This window comes from Peromyscus maniculatus, chromosome 17 (genome assembly GCF_049852395.1).
Source record: "Peromyscus maniculatus bairdii isolate BWxNUB_F1_BW_parent chromosome 17, HU_Pman_BW_mat_3.1, whole genome shotgun sequence".
Classification (NCBI taxonomy): domain Eukaryota; kingdom Metazoa; phylum Chordata; class Mammalia; order Rodentia; family Cricetidae; genus Peromyscus; species Peromyscus maniculatus.
The window spans coordinates 37,240,809-37,257,571 of NC_134868.1; the positions used below are offsets into that span (position 1 = coordinate 37,240,809).

General features: G+C 44.2%; 1 protein-coding gene and 1 non-coding gene across 2 annotated transcripts in view; one reads left to right on the forward strand and one right to left on the reverse strand.

Annotated features, from left to right (window-relative positions):
• Positions 1-7,837, reverse strand: part of LOC107400827 (low-density lipoprotein receptor-related protein 2-like) — a 49,964-nt gene extending 42,127 nt beyond the window's left edge. Inside the window, exons 1-5 of the mRNA XM_076553520.1 lie at positions 7,697-7,837; positions 4,361-4,474; positions 1,949-2,068; positions 1,086-1,325; positions 86-199 (exon numbers count right to left, since the gene is read on the reverse strand). Of these exons, the coding sequence (XP_076409635.1) occupies positions 86-199; positions 1,086-1,325; positions 1,949-2,068; positions 4,361-4,474; positions 7,697-7,772 (664 nt within the window). The 5' untranslated portion in view covers positions 7,773-7,837. The remainder of the gene's footprint in view (positions 1-85; positions 200-1,085; positions 1,326-1,948; positions 2,069-4,360; positions 4,475-7,696) is intronic.
• A 6,697-nt stretch (positions 7,838-14,534) lies between these two features.
• Positions 14,535-14,654, forward strand: LOC121823624 (small nucleolar RNA SNORA51). The gene has a single exon (XR_006065135.1). It is a non-coding gene; the product is annotated as a small nucleolar RNA SNORA51 (small nucleolar RNA).
• Positions 14,655-16,763: the final 2,109 nt, after the last annotated feature.

Sequence of the window (16,763 nt, forward strand, 5' to 3'; positions counted from 1 at the left end):
CGTAATTGATACAGTAACGAAGGCAGCTCACTGCCTCATCCCGGCTCCCCACCTCCCGTCTTGAGCTGAGGAAGCGGTTTCTTACCACACGTACTGCGTTCATCGGTACCATCTGTACAGTCAGCTTCCCCGTCACACATCCGAGATGCTGCGATGCATTTCCCTCCGTCACAGCGAACAGTGCCTTCTGGACAGGAGGCTGTGGAGGGAGTTGAACCGTCTTTTTCACTACTATTTACAGGGCAGGAATGGAGTCAGAGACCATTCTTTCCGTAGGTTACGTGTGGCAATATTTCTATAGCCCAAGCAATTCAAGGTTGGAGAGCAAAGCTTATCATTTTGAACTGATTTTTGGTGTGTGTGTGTGTGTGTGTGTGTGTGTGTGTGTGTGTGTGTGTGTTTTCTTCTTCAGAGAATTGGGGCTTTAGACTCAATCATAAAAATAGCAAGACATCTGGGCACTCGATTGAAAGTGTGCTAAAGTTGACTGATGTAACTTTAAATAGTTGGAATTAAAATTGGACCGGAGTCAGTCACTTGACCCGAAATGAGTATTCCTTTAAAAACCACTAAATGGTACAAATGTTAGAAGCTGAGCATGATAAAATTTGCAGCCTTAACGCCACAAAAGCTTGAGTGAGATTTTGGTTCACCAAGAAACCAGAGGTTCCACTCTCCTGGGGTTGGAGAGTGTCCCGAAGAGGAATGCAGTGCTGGCCACACTTTTGGGGCGGATTTCCCGCATTTTAGTGGGAGTTTTTTCACCGTCAGTGTTCACTGTGAGAGAACAGTTATCATCTGTTGTTCGGCTCCCTGCCTAGACTGGTGCTCAGGTGTTCTATAGATTGCTCATCAGTGCTGGGAACATTCTGGGCAGTGCTTATTTAGCATATACATTACAAGAGGTTTTACTTAAGCAGCCCTTTGGGTTGCCATGGATAACTACGCATTGGCCATTGCTAGGGAGCATCCTGTTTTTAGATGAAGGATGGTAGCCTCAGCGATAGGGATTGAATGTAGCCAGTAAAAAGCAGCCCATGCACTACACCCTGCCCTTGAAACTTAAGTGGGGAAGCCAGACTCACCACAGTCCTCCTCATCCGAGGCATCCCCACAGTGATCGATGCCATCACACCTCCAGCTGTTCAGGACGCATGCCCGGTTCCGGCATTGCCACTGCCCAGCCAAGCAATGGCTGTGGGGACAGTGTGCTTGTATGGACCCGTCTTCACAGTCCTGATGGCCTTCACAGTGTTCCCAAGCATCCCGACACTGAGCCTTTCCTGGACACTGGATTTTGTCATCAGGACATGCTGCCAAGCTCTCTGAAAGGAAGGAGCTAGGTGGGCAAGGCAGAACTGCTGGACTCTGATGGACATGCTTATTCAGGTCAGTACTATGGCCATGTCTTGGACTTGGTCTATGAAACCACTGTCAAGAGATGCTCGCTAGATGTCATTAGGGACATGGGTGTGACTTTCTGCACTCAAGTTTCTGCCCCGAAGAAGTTTTCAAAAAGTCAATAAAGCTAATAATTTTGGAAAAAGAAAAAGAAAAAGAAATGGGTCTAAGAGTCCCTTCTAACACCAAAGACAATATAACATCTGGCTTAGCCCATGCAGCCTCAGGCTATTCCGTGGCTTGCTTTCAGTTAGTGTTGCTGATGCTGATACAAGCTGTGAGTGAGCGGAGAGATGATGGGCCGTTGACAATAACTTGCACAGGGCTGATGGAATGGCCCGGTAGGTAAAAGCCCTTGCCCTAAGCCTGTTGACATGAGTTCAATCACCGGGACCCACATGGTGCAAGGAGAGAATCGGCTCCCCGGGTTGTCCTCTGACCTCCCCACCCATGGGATGGTGCATGGGGCACACACATGCATGTGCACCTGCACACGCACATAACTAAGTAATAAATGGGTGTAATTTGAAAAGTAAGTTGTACCTACCACAGTTAACCTCATCGGAGCCGTCTAAGCAGTCACGGGCTCCATCACAAAGCCAGCTAGTAAGAATACATTTCCCATCATCACATGGCCAGGCGTGCAGGTGTCCAAGACATGTTTCCTCTGCCGGCCAGAGTTGGAGCCGAGAACAGGCATGGGGGAAGATGGGTTTGTCAGAGTTCATCAGTTTGCTGGATTTCATGTCATGCGTTTTAAATAACAAAGGAATCATTACTTCTAAGTTTCACACTGATCACAACCCTGAGCTTGCTGGTTCCCCTCACACTCCCGGAACAACCCTATGGTATGACTTACTTCTCCCATTACTGTGATAAAACACTCGACAGAAGCACCTTGAGAGAAGAAGAGATTATTTCAGTCCACGGTTTAATAAAGGATACTGTCCATCATGGCAGAGAAGGGGCTAGAGTGTGAGGTGGCTAGTCACAATGCATCCCCAGTCAGGAATCAGAGAGAGATGACCACTGATACTCAGCTCACTTTCTCCTCCCCTCGCCCCTTTTTATTCAGTCTGGGGCCCAAGTGAATAGGAAAGTGCCCCCTACATTCAGGGTCAGTCTTTCCTCCTCAGGTAAACTCTGGAAATAGCATTGCAGACATGCCCAGAAGCATGCCTCCTGGATGATTCTAGAGCCTGTCAAGCTGAGAGTGAAGACTAACCATGACATCTACCTTAACGAGGAACAGTGACCCAAGAGCCTTCAAAGCTTTGTTCCCTGCTGTCTTTTAGAACACTGTAGTCTCGCAAAAGCTTTGACAGCAGAAACACTTTGTAAGTGTTCTGTCTAAAGAGGCAGCTAGCCATGCACAGCTAAAGGACATGGGAAAGGTGGGTTTTGCACAACAGACTTGAAGTTTATTTACATTTAACCGTTCAGATACATTTTGATCCCTACAGGTGGCTGGAAGCCAGGGCAGTCCACCTCTTTGAATTCCTTTGATCTCCAAGACTATATCCAGATCTAAAACAAGCCAGGAACTAGTAGACTTTGCTTCAAATCCACCTTCAAGTATGTCTACCTAAGGAAGGAGACTTAGAGAGCCAGGGTAGTGTGCCTGAGGGCCACACAACAAAGCAAGCATAAAAGTGTATTCCAAGCGTGAACACACACATGCTTCCGTTTGTTCATTTGTTTCTTTTGGCTTATTGTGATTCTGAGGGTTTAACCTAGGATTTGCACATGTCAAGCACACCCTCAACCCTGGAGCTGCACCTTGAGTCCTGAGCATGTTTTGATACCAAGTATGTCATGTGAAGGCAGAAACATCAAGTGACCACCCAAGAAGACGAAAGTGGGATAGTGAATGAAAGGACATACTCACCGAGGCATTGGGTTCTCTCTCTCTCTTTTCATAGGACTTTATTCCCAGTCTTATACTCATGACAAAAGAATAGGACTCATTGCTTAAGAAGCATTCTGCTTGTACTAGCGTTCAAGTGACCCACCTGGGGCTTTGAACACACTAAGCACCGAGAACTAGGCCTTTATAGCAGTAAACTACTTGCCAAATGTCCAGCTTGACTTCTAACAGTTTTGTATTTTTTTTGCTCAATTTGCATACAAAAGAGCTTTGAGTAATATGGTCTGTAAGGCTTCCCAAAGAGCCTCTATATTAGTCTTGTTAAGCTAATATGGTTACCAATGCTTAAGCCTAAATGTAAGTGCAAATTTTGTTCCCACAGTGCTACCACTAATACTTGAAGATGTGTGGATTGGTCTTTGAGAGTCTGTGACCACTTGGAACACTCCTCATATTTGAATATCCTTTCAGGGAACAAAAACCATGAGGATGGACCCTGTCAATCAAATACACATCAAATATCAGACATCTGAAATTCTGGGAACTTTCTGAAGTGTTTAAATTAAAGTTTTTTTTCATTTATTTTGCATATATACACATGCATACACACACATGTACACATATGCACAAGCAGACTAAGATATCACAAGGATAGGCCTAAATCTAAATAATTCTGGTTTTTTATAGCACTGGAGATCAGCCTAGGGTCTTGCACATTCTATATACCTCCCCTCAACCTTTTCATTTTGAGACAGGGTCTTGATAATTTTTCCAGGCTAGTCTTGAACTCAGGCTATAGCCTAGACTGACCTTGGACTTGTGATATTCCTGACTCCACCTCCCAAGTAGCTTGAGTTTCATATATACTCCACACACATAATCTGAAGGCAATTTTAGATGATATTTTCAGTGAACCTGTCTTTTGGCTGAGACCCACTACCTAAAGTCAGGTATGGAATGTCACACTGTGGTATCATGTTTGTACTAAAACATTTTGGATTTTAGAGCATTTCAGATTTTCAGATTAAGAATGTCCAACCCTGGACTTGGAAACCAGGGCCGGTGCATGATAGCATCTTGAAAAGTGCTTACCACACTGCTCGTCGGTCCCATCTGGACAGTCTTGCTCTCCATTGCAGAGCCAAGTCACAGGAATGCACTTTTCACCACAGGCCACTTGCCCTGTCCTGTTGCACTCTGGTTCACCTGCGTTCGGTAAGCAAGAAGCAGAGTTGTGAGAATTTCTGGCCCCCACAGCACAAGACAACATGACAAGAAACCATGGAGTGTCATGTTGAAAGACCTTCTTTCCTCGAGGAAGATTAAGTTCCCCCTCCCCAACCCACTTGGGCTCACCAGGAAATTCCTTGGGAACCAGGTCTTTCTGGCATCGTAGAGCAGCTTCAGGGTGGTTTACTGTGTGCCTGTTCTCCTGGTAGGTTGAAGAAGATTCACACTTGTGTACCAATAGACATACAGCTTGGTCACAATAGACCAATAGCTTGGTCACAGAGCCACAGAATGTGAGCACTTACTAGTGTAAGGTCTAGGCTCTAAGACTTGGAGTTGAAGTACTTTCATTTAATCTTAGACATGTACAGATCCATGTTTAATGACAGTCGACTTTAGGGTCCAACACAACATCTGTTTAAGGATGCCTCTCTAACAGCTATGCTATCAATATTTGGAAGCTTTCAGTTATTTGCAAAATGTTGAATTTAGATTGTTTCATTTGAGTCATGAACTTCTATTTATTCAGCTTAGTGTTCAATGGTTAAACCAAAAGCCTGATGAGGAGTATCCTCAGATGGATACTATATTTATTATATTGAGCTAACTCTTAGGGAGGAAAAGATAATTATTGGTTCCTAGAAAACATAAGCTATCCACCCTGAGTCTGCTGGAGTCTACACTGTGGGTGGAAGACTCAAGTTCCACTTGCAGCAGCAACCATGGGTAGCTAATTGATGGAGGTGGACATGGAAGCTGATGGGCACACCGCTTCTCTCAGGAGATGACATTCCAGACTTACTTGCTTTCTTCTATGATTGTGCTATCAACTTAGTTGATTTTAAAACAACTGCAGCACTAAAAATAAAACTCCCAGGAATACTGTTTATTACTGGATTAGTGGCCACCTTTAACGTCTCCTCATATTTCATCTAGGCTGTCAGATGAATAAAGCTGTTGAGACCATTTAGTGTCTGGTAATTGCTACCATGGGAACAGGCTCAGTCAACAGACCACCTCGGTTGGAATATTTTGGTTGGACTACTTGCTGACTGACGGTTAGGTCTCAAGCTATCTGAATATCCAGAAATGAGCTTGACCTGGACTATAGGGGGATTTCTGGTGGTTAGATAAAAGCCAGCATTCTCCAGGAAGTTGTGAAAATGATTCCAATCTGTCAAAAGGAGTCATCTCCCTGACCTCTGACAGAAGGGTTCTGTCATGGGTCCATTGACATGCACCCATGGGTACATATCCAAGCAAGTGCTGGACTCCAGGCTCCCTCAGTCTCAAGTACTTGTTTTACATTTCAAAGCCCCCACACCAGTCTCATGGTCCTTCTCTCCCCCTATCTACTCACTCTCTTTAGACCTGGCTGTTCTCTATTCTTCCAGCACTTAGGGAGGAAAAGAGAATTACTGGTTCCTAGAAAACATAAGCTATCCGGCCTGGGTCTGCTGGAGTCTACACTGCGTAAGAGAGTCTACACTCTCTTATCCTCTTTCCCTCTCTCACTGTGCTCTATTCTCTATCACTTCCTTTGTTGCTGGCGCTGAGATTCCCTCCCACTCTTCTACTCCCCCAGCCCTGGCCATATCCAGTCTGCTAGCCACGTTCAGACTGCTTATCTCTCTCTGCTCTGGACTCTTCCAGATGCCTCAGGCTGCTCTCTCTCTCTCTCTCTCTCTCTCTCTCTCTCTCTCTCTCTCTCTCTCTCTCGTGTCTACAATAAAAGCCTTAGCCATATCATGGAGTGGTCAAGTCTGCCCTTTCTTCAATGCACCCTCCGTCACACTGATAATGTGACCTCAGTTTTCCTGTGCAGACGATGAGGCTGGGCTATAAGTGATCCTAAAAAGGAGATTGGAGCCTCAAGTGAGCACAGCGCTGCTTGACACAGAAGCCGCCAAATCAATGCTCATAAACCAGGAACTCCTTTGCTACCTCTTGCCGCAGATCCTTCCAGAAGGATCTCAGGGTTGCAGTTCACCCTCAAAAACTCAGACCATTAGATGAGTCACGGCTGAAGAACATTTTGTCTCAGAGATTACTTATCTAGGAACCAAAAATGCATATAAATTATAGACACTGCCTGCAGACTGGTTTGCGATACTTTCCAAATATAAATGGGTACTCACTATTGAAGTATTTATATGGTACTTACTAACATCTATTGACATTAAATTTATAGTGACTCTCATAATCATGGTATCACGTACACGGATAAATGTTGTCCTAAAGCACATGTAAAGATAGCTTTATACTAAAAGGTGTGAAATCACTGCTTAGTTAAAAAAACAAAAACAAGTAACTTTAAATCCTGTTTCAGAAGTAGTATGGGGAGACCAGCCACAGCCTGGATGCTGGAGCAGGTTAGGCACAAATCCTGAGGATCAGAGCCCTGGAAGGTCTCCTCCAAAGTGGTTAAAGTTGGCTTGACCAAGAAATAGGATGCAAACATTAAAATAACTTCACACGTGCCTTCTTCCTTTGGTGATCGGGGTAGGATCAGGCACACCTGTGCAGTGGGATTGCCATCCCCACCAGGCAGGTGTTTCTCAAATGCTGGATCCTTCCGATCCGATCTCTGTCAGCATGAGCAGCTAGAAACTTCATCCTCTGGGGACTGTCCCTGTCTCAACCACCCTGGGACACATCGTCCTCCCTCCCCCAGATCACATCTTCGGATCTTTTGAGTGGCACCGGCAGGAAGTGCTCCCATCCACTCGTTCCAAGGAGCAGTTTAAGGCACCCCATGGCGGCTGGTAGGGAAGTAGAACTAGAAAGAGTCCCAGCAGGTCTGGACTTCGAGGAAGGAAGGATCTGAGTAAGAGGTGGGGTGTTCTAAGCTCTCAGGGGTGGAAAGAGCTCCTTTTGCACTTGCTGGGCGACTCCATGAGAAAAGAAAACCTTTGCCCTTGATCTTACCTCTCCCCCTAGTCACAGGTTTGCAAAAGGGCCTGGCAATCCTGGATGAGCCAGGGTCGTCCCTGCAGGATGCTCAGCCTCACCCTGCTACACCCTACTTGCCGCTGCACAGCTGGGGACAGAGCACTCAGGGAGGTCTCCTGAAGTTCGCCTTCTGTCTCTGCAGCGCGCTGCTAGTACATTACTACGACCCTGCACCCTACATTCTGCACCCTGCAAACCCGAGCTGCCACCCTTCTCAGGGCGCTCCTGCCCACCGGCCCCACTCACCTGCCCTTGAGTGCCGGACGCTGACCAGCGATATCAGCACGAAGGAGAAAAGAAGCAGGAGCATCCGGCACCGCATGCCTGGGAGGGACCTACTGTGGGAGCTTGCTCTCCCTAGGCGCGCCTGAGTGAGGAAAGCCCGGGAGGGAGGAGCGAGAAGCAAGGGGCGCGGGACGCGATGTAGGAGGTGGAGTGTGGTGGGGCGGGCGGGATGTGCAATTCCCATGCCTCCTTGTAAGCTGCTGAATCCAAGCTTGGGGTGTGCGGGTGTGCGGGTGCGCATCTTGTGCGCACCAGGATCTGGGCGAGACCTACCGCTGTCCAGGAGGGTTTCCTCGCATTGTTGCTGGCGACTTTGTGCCAAGGACCCTCAATGGGACTGGAAACAGGGCTGGGCTCACTGGGAGCTGGCCCTTAGGGACACCGAAAGGGTTGGTCTGCACAGGAGTCACCTGGAAACCTCACTCAGAGATTTTACCTTTACAGACCTGAGGCGTATCTGTCTCTCAGGTGATGCACCGTGCCTGGTGTTCTGACCTCACTTTGCAAAGCATAGGAGGATCCCTCTGTCTCTATCCCTCGCCCTCGTCTTCTCTTGCTCTCTCCCTATCTCCATTTCTCCCTCTCCTCCACCTTCACCCCAACCCCCATGTGTTTGTAGTGCATCCTGACCCTGCCTCTTTTCCTGGTCCTGCTTCCTTTCCCCTCCCAGCCCCGGCCTCTTTGTACCTGGACAGAATAAATCCTTTCTATGACCCAGGTTCAATGACGGTGGTGGTGGCTCTAAAGACATCATTCTTTCACTGCCAAAGTCTGAAAGACTGGTTCAGTCCATATGCCTGACTGAGCAAGTCGACTCGGAACAGAATTAAGCATGACCCCAAGTGAGTTGGGAGAGCTTAGCTACTGGTCATCCTCCTCACACACCGCTGTTCAGGAAGGGAGGATGGATTTTCACGGGTGCTTTCCGCCTTGCACCTCCTACCTCACTTTCTTAGTGAAGCCAACATTCTTTTTTTTCCAGCAAGACAGGAGAGGTGAATGTCAGCTTCTTGGAAAGAACAGAATGGAGTTAGAATTTATTATGCTAAACTGGCAAGGAGCATTTATAGTCTATGGGAAATGAAAGACAGCAGTAAAGCACTCGGAAAAAAAATAGAAACAGAAAAAAATGAATCGCCAAGCGCCTCCTTAGATCGTATTTGCAGCATGGTAGTCCAACAGCTTCGCTTAAACTCGTCCCTCATCTTCATGTTCACTGTGGCCCCATCACACCGACCGGAAGACACCACAATGCGGCATGCTCTGAAGTTTTCTTTAAATGTGTTGTATACTCTGATTGCATAAGGCAGGTTTTTAAAAAATGCCTGGTTTTAACAAAAATCTTCTAAGAGATGATGTTGGTTTCTTCTGAAATGTCCGTGTTTTGAAATCAGATCATTTTAGGTGCTTTAATGATATCTAGTGACAAAGAGAGCCAATCAGAGCTGTGAGAACATAGACTTGTCCTCACAGAAGGCTAATGGGGTAGGTACCAGAAACCCATACACCTGGGACCATTCCTCAATTGAATGAGATTATATGTTGTCTCAGCCAGTTTGGTCTGCTACAAAAAGTTACCATAGATACATGGCGTGGCCGACAGACATTTATTTTCTTACAGTTCTAGAGGTTGGAAATCCAAGATGAAAGTGCTGGAAAATTCAGGCTTTGATGAGAGGCCATTTCCTACTCTGCAGAAGGCTGTCTTCTTGTCAGATCCTCACATGGAGAAGAACAGAGAAACAAAGTTCTCTTTGATGCCCCTTAAAAGGGCACTAATCCCATTTCATGATGGGGGTTCCACCCTCATTATCTAGTTACTGATCCCATGATGGGGGCTCCACCCTCATTATTTAGTTAACTCAAGAAGTTTTCAGCTCCTAATATTATCTCATCACTATCTATCAACTTAGAATTTCATCATGCAAACATCAGGTGACACAAGCATGTAGTCCATAACATATAACCTCCAGAATGGTTGCTTTATTGTTTTTTGTTATAAATAGCATCGGCTCTTAAAAGCTCTTAGCAGCAGAGAAACTGCAGGCATAGGTGATATTAATAAGTAACATTTAATTTGTCCATAAATCATTTTATTCTTGGACCTCATTCCCTTTAGTTATATGTGTTTTCCTCCTTTCTCCCCCTCTCCCCATGTGTGACATTTTGTCTCTCATTTAAGTCTGTGGTAGTCTGAATATGTCCCACCCAATAAAAATAGTCTACATCTTAATACTCAGAGCCTACAATGGTTTACATGGCTGTGGTAGTTTGAATGTAACTGGCTCCCATAAACTCATAGGGAGTGGCACTATTAGGAGGTATGGCTTTGTTCCCAATAGGTATTGCCTTGTTGGAGGAAGTGTGTCACTATGAGGCAGGCTTTGACGTCTCCTATGCTCAAGCCATGACCAGTGTGCCAGTTCACTTCCTGTTGCCTTCAGATTAAGATGTAGGACTTAGCCACTCAGCTCCCTCCCCAGCACCATGTCTGTCTGCACACTGCCATGTCCCTCCATAATGATAATGGACTAGATCTCTGAACTGTAAGCCAGCCCAATTAAATTTCTCCTTTATAAGAGTTGTTGTAGTCACGGTGTCTCTTCACAGTGATAGAAACCTTGACTAAGACAATGGCTAAGGCTCTTTCCACATGCATTTAAATTAAGGATCCTAAAATGAGAGTCTACCCTGGATGGTTCAATATAATCACAAGAATCCTTTTGAGAATGAGGAGGTGGGAGGGGCAGGACCAGGGAGGGAGAAGTCTGGTAGGAACTGAGGTTAGAAAGATGAGCTAGCTGGCTGGGTGTCATGAAGCAAAGAAAGTGGGGAGCCTCTAGGAGCTCAAAATGTTAAAAAAAAAAAAAAAAAAAAAAAAAGTATTCTTCCTAGTGGCCACCAGAAGGAACATGACCCTGCTAACATCTTATTATCATAACCACTTGAGACCAGTGACTGGCATGATTGTGAGATAACACACCTGAACTGTTCTGACATTCATAGGGGTCTTTAAAAGCAGTGACAAACTGATGCAGAGTCCCAGTGAGCTCATTCCTGTCTTTAATGTCACTGTTTCTCTGCCTATCATGGCTGTTCTGCTTGTCTGTTCTGCAACCCAAAAGAAAGGCTCCCCCTCCCCCAGTGATGGTGTGGGCTCAGAGAGCAGGAAGTGTAGGTGCTTAAGGAGCACAGAGAGCAAGCATTTCAGAATGTTTGTCCTGATCTTTTGTGGCTCCAAAGCCTCACAGCCCTTTAGTAACAAGCACCTCCTCAGAGTTCACCTCCTCCGGGGAGACCTCCTGAGCAGGGAATGCCTGCTTGGCATAGCTCGGTGCTTGGCTAGCTTTGTCTAGAGAATCTCTAACTTAATCTGGTTTCGTACCTGCATTTTAAAAATTATTACATTTCTTTTATTTATTCTTGTGGGGGAGGGATGGGGCATGCACATATGTGAAGACCAAAAGAGAACTCGCAGGAGCTGGTCCTCTCCATCCATCATACAGTTCCTGGAGACTGACCTTAGGTAGTCACTCCGGTGACAGGTACAGACAGGTACCAGCTGAGCAGTCTCATTGGCCCTTAACTGACTTTTTGAGTTCAGAAAACTATGTTGAGCTGTGGCTCTTGTTTTGTTGTTTTGTTTGTTTGTATGCTCTTTTCTTGGTGTTTTAATTCAGACCTCCTGGTGTCAATCTCAGGACTGTCGACCAGGCTTAAATCCATTAGTTACTTCTGTTTCACTGTGACCACCCCTGACAGAAACAACTTAACGGGAGAATGATTAATGTTGGCTCTCAGGTTGGAGGCTTTTAGTCCATCATGGTACAGCTCACAGCAGCAGGAGTATGAAACAGGGCCTCCTGACAATATGGCAGACTAGAGAACAGTGAGAACAGAACCTAGGCATCCCCTTCAAAGGCCCATCCAGAGTGACCTATGTCTGCCAACCAGGCCACAGCCCCTACATGTTCCACAGCCTCCCCAAGTGCCATCACTAACTGGGAACAAAAGTTCAAAACGTGCATTTGGGGAGCTTTTCTTTTCTTTTTTTCTTTTCTTTTCTTTCTTTTTTTTTTTTTTTTTTGGTTTTTCGAGACAGGGTTTCTCTGTGTAGCTTTGCGCCTTTCCTGAAACTCACTTTGTAGACCAGGCTGGCCACCACTGCCCGGCATGAACTTTCCATGTCAAACTCCAACATCACAGAACGTCATTGGTCATAATATTGATTGATATTCCAAGCACTATTCCAGGACCTGGGGGTGCATTGATAAATAACAGAGACAAAATACCTACCTGTAGAGCTTTCATTCTAGTAAAAAGGGGATAGAGGGAAAGACAGGCAATAAATAAGATAAATTAGCACATGTCATAGTTTATTACGAAGTGATCATTCTTGTGGAGAAAATAAAGCAAGAGGAATATAGTGAAATTAGCTGGCGAAAGTAGAAGGTAGTGTTTCCATACTCAAGAACATTGGCATACAGCCCTCGTGGGGAAGGTGTCACCTGTGAAAAAAAGAAGACAATGGAAAACTTCTCTTTGGGACAACAGAGAACTGGGAAACACCATCACACACCACAAGAAAACTGGATGGAATATAGCAAATAGCAGGCAGTTCAGAGTGGTGACCACTGAGAGGAAACAATTGGCCTACCATTTCCCTTTAAGGTAACTTCCAGGTTAGATCCCAGAAACAGGAAGACCACACAGATCTGGCAATCTTGTTAAGAGCATAGAGGGCTAGGCAGTGGTGGCGCACTTGGGAGGCAGAGGCAGATGGATCTTTGCGAGTTCGAGGCCAGCCTGGTCTCCAAAGCGAGTTCCAGGAAAGGCACAAAGCTACACAGAGAAACCCTGTCTTGAAAAACAAAAAACAAAACAAAACAAAAAAAAGAGCATAGAGGTAAGAGTTCAGGTGGCTGAGGATAGATAGAATTGCAGGACAGAGCTCCAAAGAGAAGGAATCGATACAAAGTAAGTTTTAGAAGTCTGCACATGGTGCCCTTTATGAGGATGCTGGACCAGTTTGTGTATACATCGTGTAAAATGCCATGAACCTGGGCAAGCACAGGAGGAAGAGGAGAAAGAAAACTTCCTGCAGGGCCTGAAGAGTTGGCTTGGAATTCCAGTGCACTTGCACAGGACCTGGGTTGTGTCCAGGGGACCTTGTGTTTCTTCGGAACTTCAAGGTCCCCTGTACACATATGATGTACTGACACCCATGCAGGCTCACACACATACATACAAGTTAAAAAAAAAATGAACAAATGAAAGAACATCTTATGGTAAGGAATTCCAAAATGTGCCTACAAGGAACTGGGTCTTCTCCAGCAAGAGTGAAAACATTTCAATAAGCATTAAGATATTTGGGAGAGACATCAGAGGCCCAAGACTTATAAGTGAGGCAATAAATATTCTTAACTAGGTATAGTAGTAATAATGACTTTAATCCAAGCCCTGAATTAAAGCAGATGTAGGCAGACTTCTGTGAGTTTAAGGAAGGCTAGCCTGGTCTAAATAGTGAGTTCCTGGTACATACATGCCTCCCAGAATAAATGATATTCTATCGCCTGTGTCCAACTATGTGTCCAACTATGTGTAACTATGAGTGTGGCCTAACACAAAATTGTAAAATTACTTAAATCATTAAAAAATGTTAATGTGATTTCAAAAAAAAGAAACCTTTTGCATCATTCTACAGGATGAATTTTGTAGGTGGCAATATCATGTCACAATGTTAGAAGATTGGAAACATCCATGACCCTCCCCAAAGGAGCCTAAATCAAGTTCAGCCAGATGAAAGGAACTCCTGAGTGACTTGACCTACTGTAAAGTCAAGTTTTTCTTAAAGGAATATAGCACAACGAGAGCTCCAGCATTGTAAACTGAAGAGCATCTCATATATGATAAAAAAAAAATCAGTGGCCACAAAAGAAGCAGGAGGAAGATTCACAATAAAAGCAAGGACATTCGATAGGAAGGGCAGAGATGACAAAATTAGGAGATAAGAATTCTAAAATAGAAGTCCCAAAGCAATGAGTGAAGAGTCAAGTGTGATTTGTCAATCTGGGAAAGTTATCAGTTATGACTCATAACAGATGGGAAATGGTAGAAGTAAAAATTTGTCAACTTGGAGACATAACAATAGACTATATCTAAAATGAACCACCAAGAAGAAAAAAAAAAAACAAATCAAGAGAAGAGTCCTCAGGGACATGTTGGATAATATTAAACTATGCAATATACAAGCAGTGAGGGTCATTTAAAAAATGAGACAAACAAATACTAGAAGAAATAATAGCTGAAAATTTTTTCTAGGTCTCAGTTGCTAAGTTGTGGGTCATTACCTCAAATGGAATCATGTAACTCTGAGGGCCATGAAAATGTTGGCAATTGTAAAAGGATTCTGAATGCCCAACAACCGAAGCTTAATTCAAACTCAGATATGGAGTATGCCCAACATGTTTCTCCCAGTGCTTGCCTACTATACACTGTGCCCCTTCCCATCTGCCTTGCTTCTGAACATACAACATACATGTTGCATCCTACATGATGTCAAGACACCTAACACTGATGGATACTGCCCCCAAACACCCCAGCTCAGAGTGGAGACAATCATACATCATGAACTAGAATTCTTTAAATGTACATGGAAAGTTTTCTACTCTACAGAACTTCAGTGGTTTAATTACCAAAACAAAAACATTTATATCTTCTTGCCTTCATGCCTCAGAGGATAAATAACAAATTATTATAGCTTTGACTGCATTATGCTAGAATGTTTGCTTTTAAATTTTGGTTTTTAAAAATTTGTTCACACTGACTGTATAGAAAGAGGAGGCAGAATGAACCTACCCCATGTACACCTCAGCCTAGGCCATTGTGCCTGGTCTGTATTGTGAATGGGGAGACATGGGTATGAGGAGCCGGGCAGTGGTGGCGCACGCCTTTAATCCCAGCACTCGGGAGGCAGAGGCAGGCGGATTTCTGTGAGTTCGAGGCCAGCCTGGTCTCCAAAGTGAGTTCCAGGAAAGGCGCAAAGCTACACAGAGAAACCCTGTCTCGAAAAACCAAAAAAAAAAAAAAAAAAAAAAAAAATTTGTTCAATGAACATTAGCTTAGAATTAGAGCAGAATTTCTGACAACTTCTGGAATGACCCTTGAGATTACTTCAGCCATTCCACTATACATTTATGTGACAAGGCATTGTCCAGTATTGATGATTATGAACTCAAAACATCAGTCAGCTCTAAAAATGACTGATGATATTCTTGTACTGTCAAAGATTCAGCTAAGACTAATTTTTGTAGAAAAATAAACAAGTAAATTTATCTCAATATGTGAACTTGCTTTCTTCTTTACTTTTACATATAAAAATTACATGTATACGAAATAATTATTTTAAAACACATTTCATTATGATTTATTATCAATAAATATTTGACACGCTGTATCTACTGTGGATACTTATATATCTGTGACTACCTTAAAATATTTTGGTGAAAAAGCAGTTATGAGTAGAAAAAGCTTAAGAGAGCCTGTTATAATTAGATAGCTTTTACTCATGCATCCAGAAAACTCAATAACTCAAGCAGAGTGTATACAAAAAGTCTATATGAATTGAGACAAGGATAGAAACCACAGCAGAATCCTCAGGAGAAGCTCAACCAGCCAAGACACTGCAAAACAACACCTTTAAAGTGCTAAAAGAAAAAAAAAAGTACGTCAAGCTAAAATTAAAACAAAACAAAAAAAATTGAACAGGAAAAACAGAATGATTGAAAACTGAGTGATGTTGTCAACTGCAGACCTGATTTATTAAAAGGGGGGCTGGAGAGATGACTCTGAGGTTAAGATCACTGAATGCTCTTCCAGAGGACCCAAGTTCAGTTCCTAGCACCCATAAGGCAGCTCACACCTATCTCTAACTCTCATCTAGGGGTGTGTGGGGGTGGATCTGATGCCTTCTCCTGTCCTCCTGACCACCAGGAACACATGTGGTACATGTACATACATGTAAGCAAAACACTCACATAGATAAAAATAAATTAAATCTTAAAAAAAAGTAAGTGAAATTGTTTAAGGAATTTTTCCAGCAGAAGAGAAATAGCACCAGATCCAGAAGGAAAACTTAAATCTACAGAAGGAAAAAAGGCAACAGAAATACTAAACATCTCATTTTTTATTTTCTCTGAAAAGTAGTTAACTATTTAGAGTAGAAATAATCATGGCAAATTTTAGTATTCATGACATATACAGGAGAAATGCATGTGGCAGGTATGACTCAAAGGCCAGGAAGAAGAATCTACATGCAGGTGACATTGAGCAGGTGACTGTGTGCGGCGGGGCGTCTGGTGATGGAATGTTATCTGAAGCTAGAATGTGATCCACTGAAGATGACTATTATAAACCCAAAACAATCGCTGAGGTTACAGAACAAAGAGGTCAACGAGCTATCAGAGATACAAGGTTATCCCAGGGGGAAGTGTTAGCAAACTGAGGGGGGCGGGGAAGCAGGAGAAAAATAAGGGGCCAAAAAAGAAGCCAGGGACAGATGGTGCAAATTTAAAACAAACAGTCCATGGAGGCGGCGATGCATAGATTTCAATCAATAAGCACACAAAATGTAAATGTTCTAAACTCTGCAATTAAAGCAAGGGAGGAACCGAGCCATGAGATATTTAAAGAAAGAACACCGAAAGCGGAGAACACACGAAGCCTGTGGGGGAAACAAAGCCAAGCAAGAAGACTGTGCTGCTGCTACAAAGTGAGGGGCAAGTGGAAGAAGTGAGGCCGGAAGCGGAGGAAGTGAGGCCGGAAGCGGAGGAAGTGAGACCGGAAGCGTGGAGGCCAGAAGCGTGGAAGAGGTCGTGTCTTCCTCAGCTGTCTATTATTGGTGTGATAAAGACCATGACCAAAAGCAACTCGGGTAAGAAAGGGTTGATTTCAGCTGACAGCTTATAATCCATCATCCAGAGAAGTCAGGGCAGGAAACCAAGGCAGGAGCCTGGAGGTAGGCAGGAAA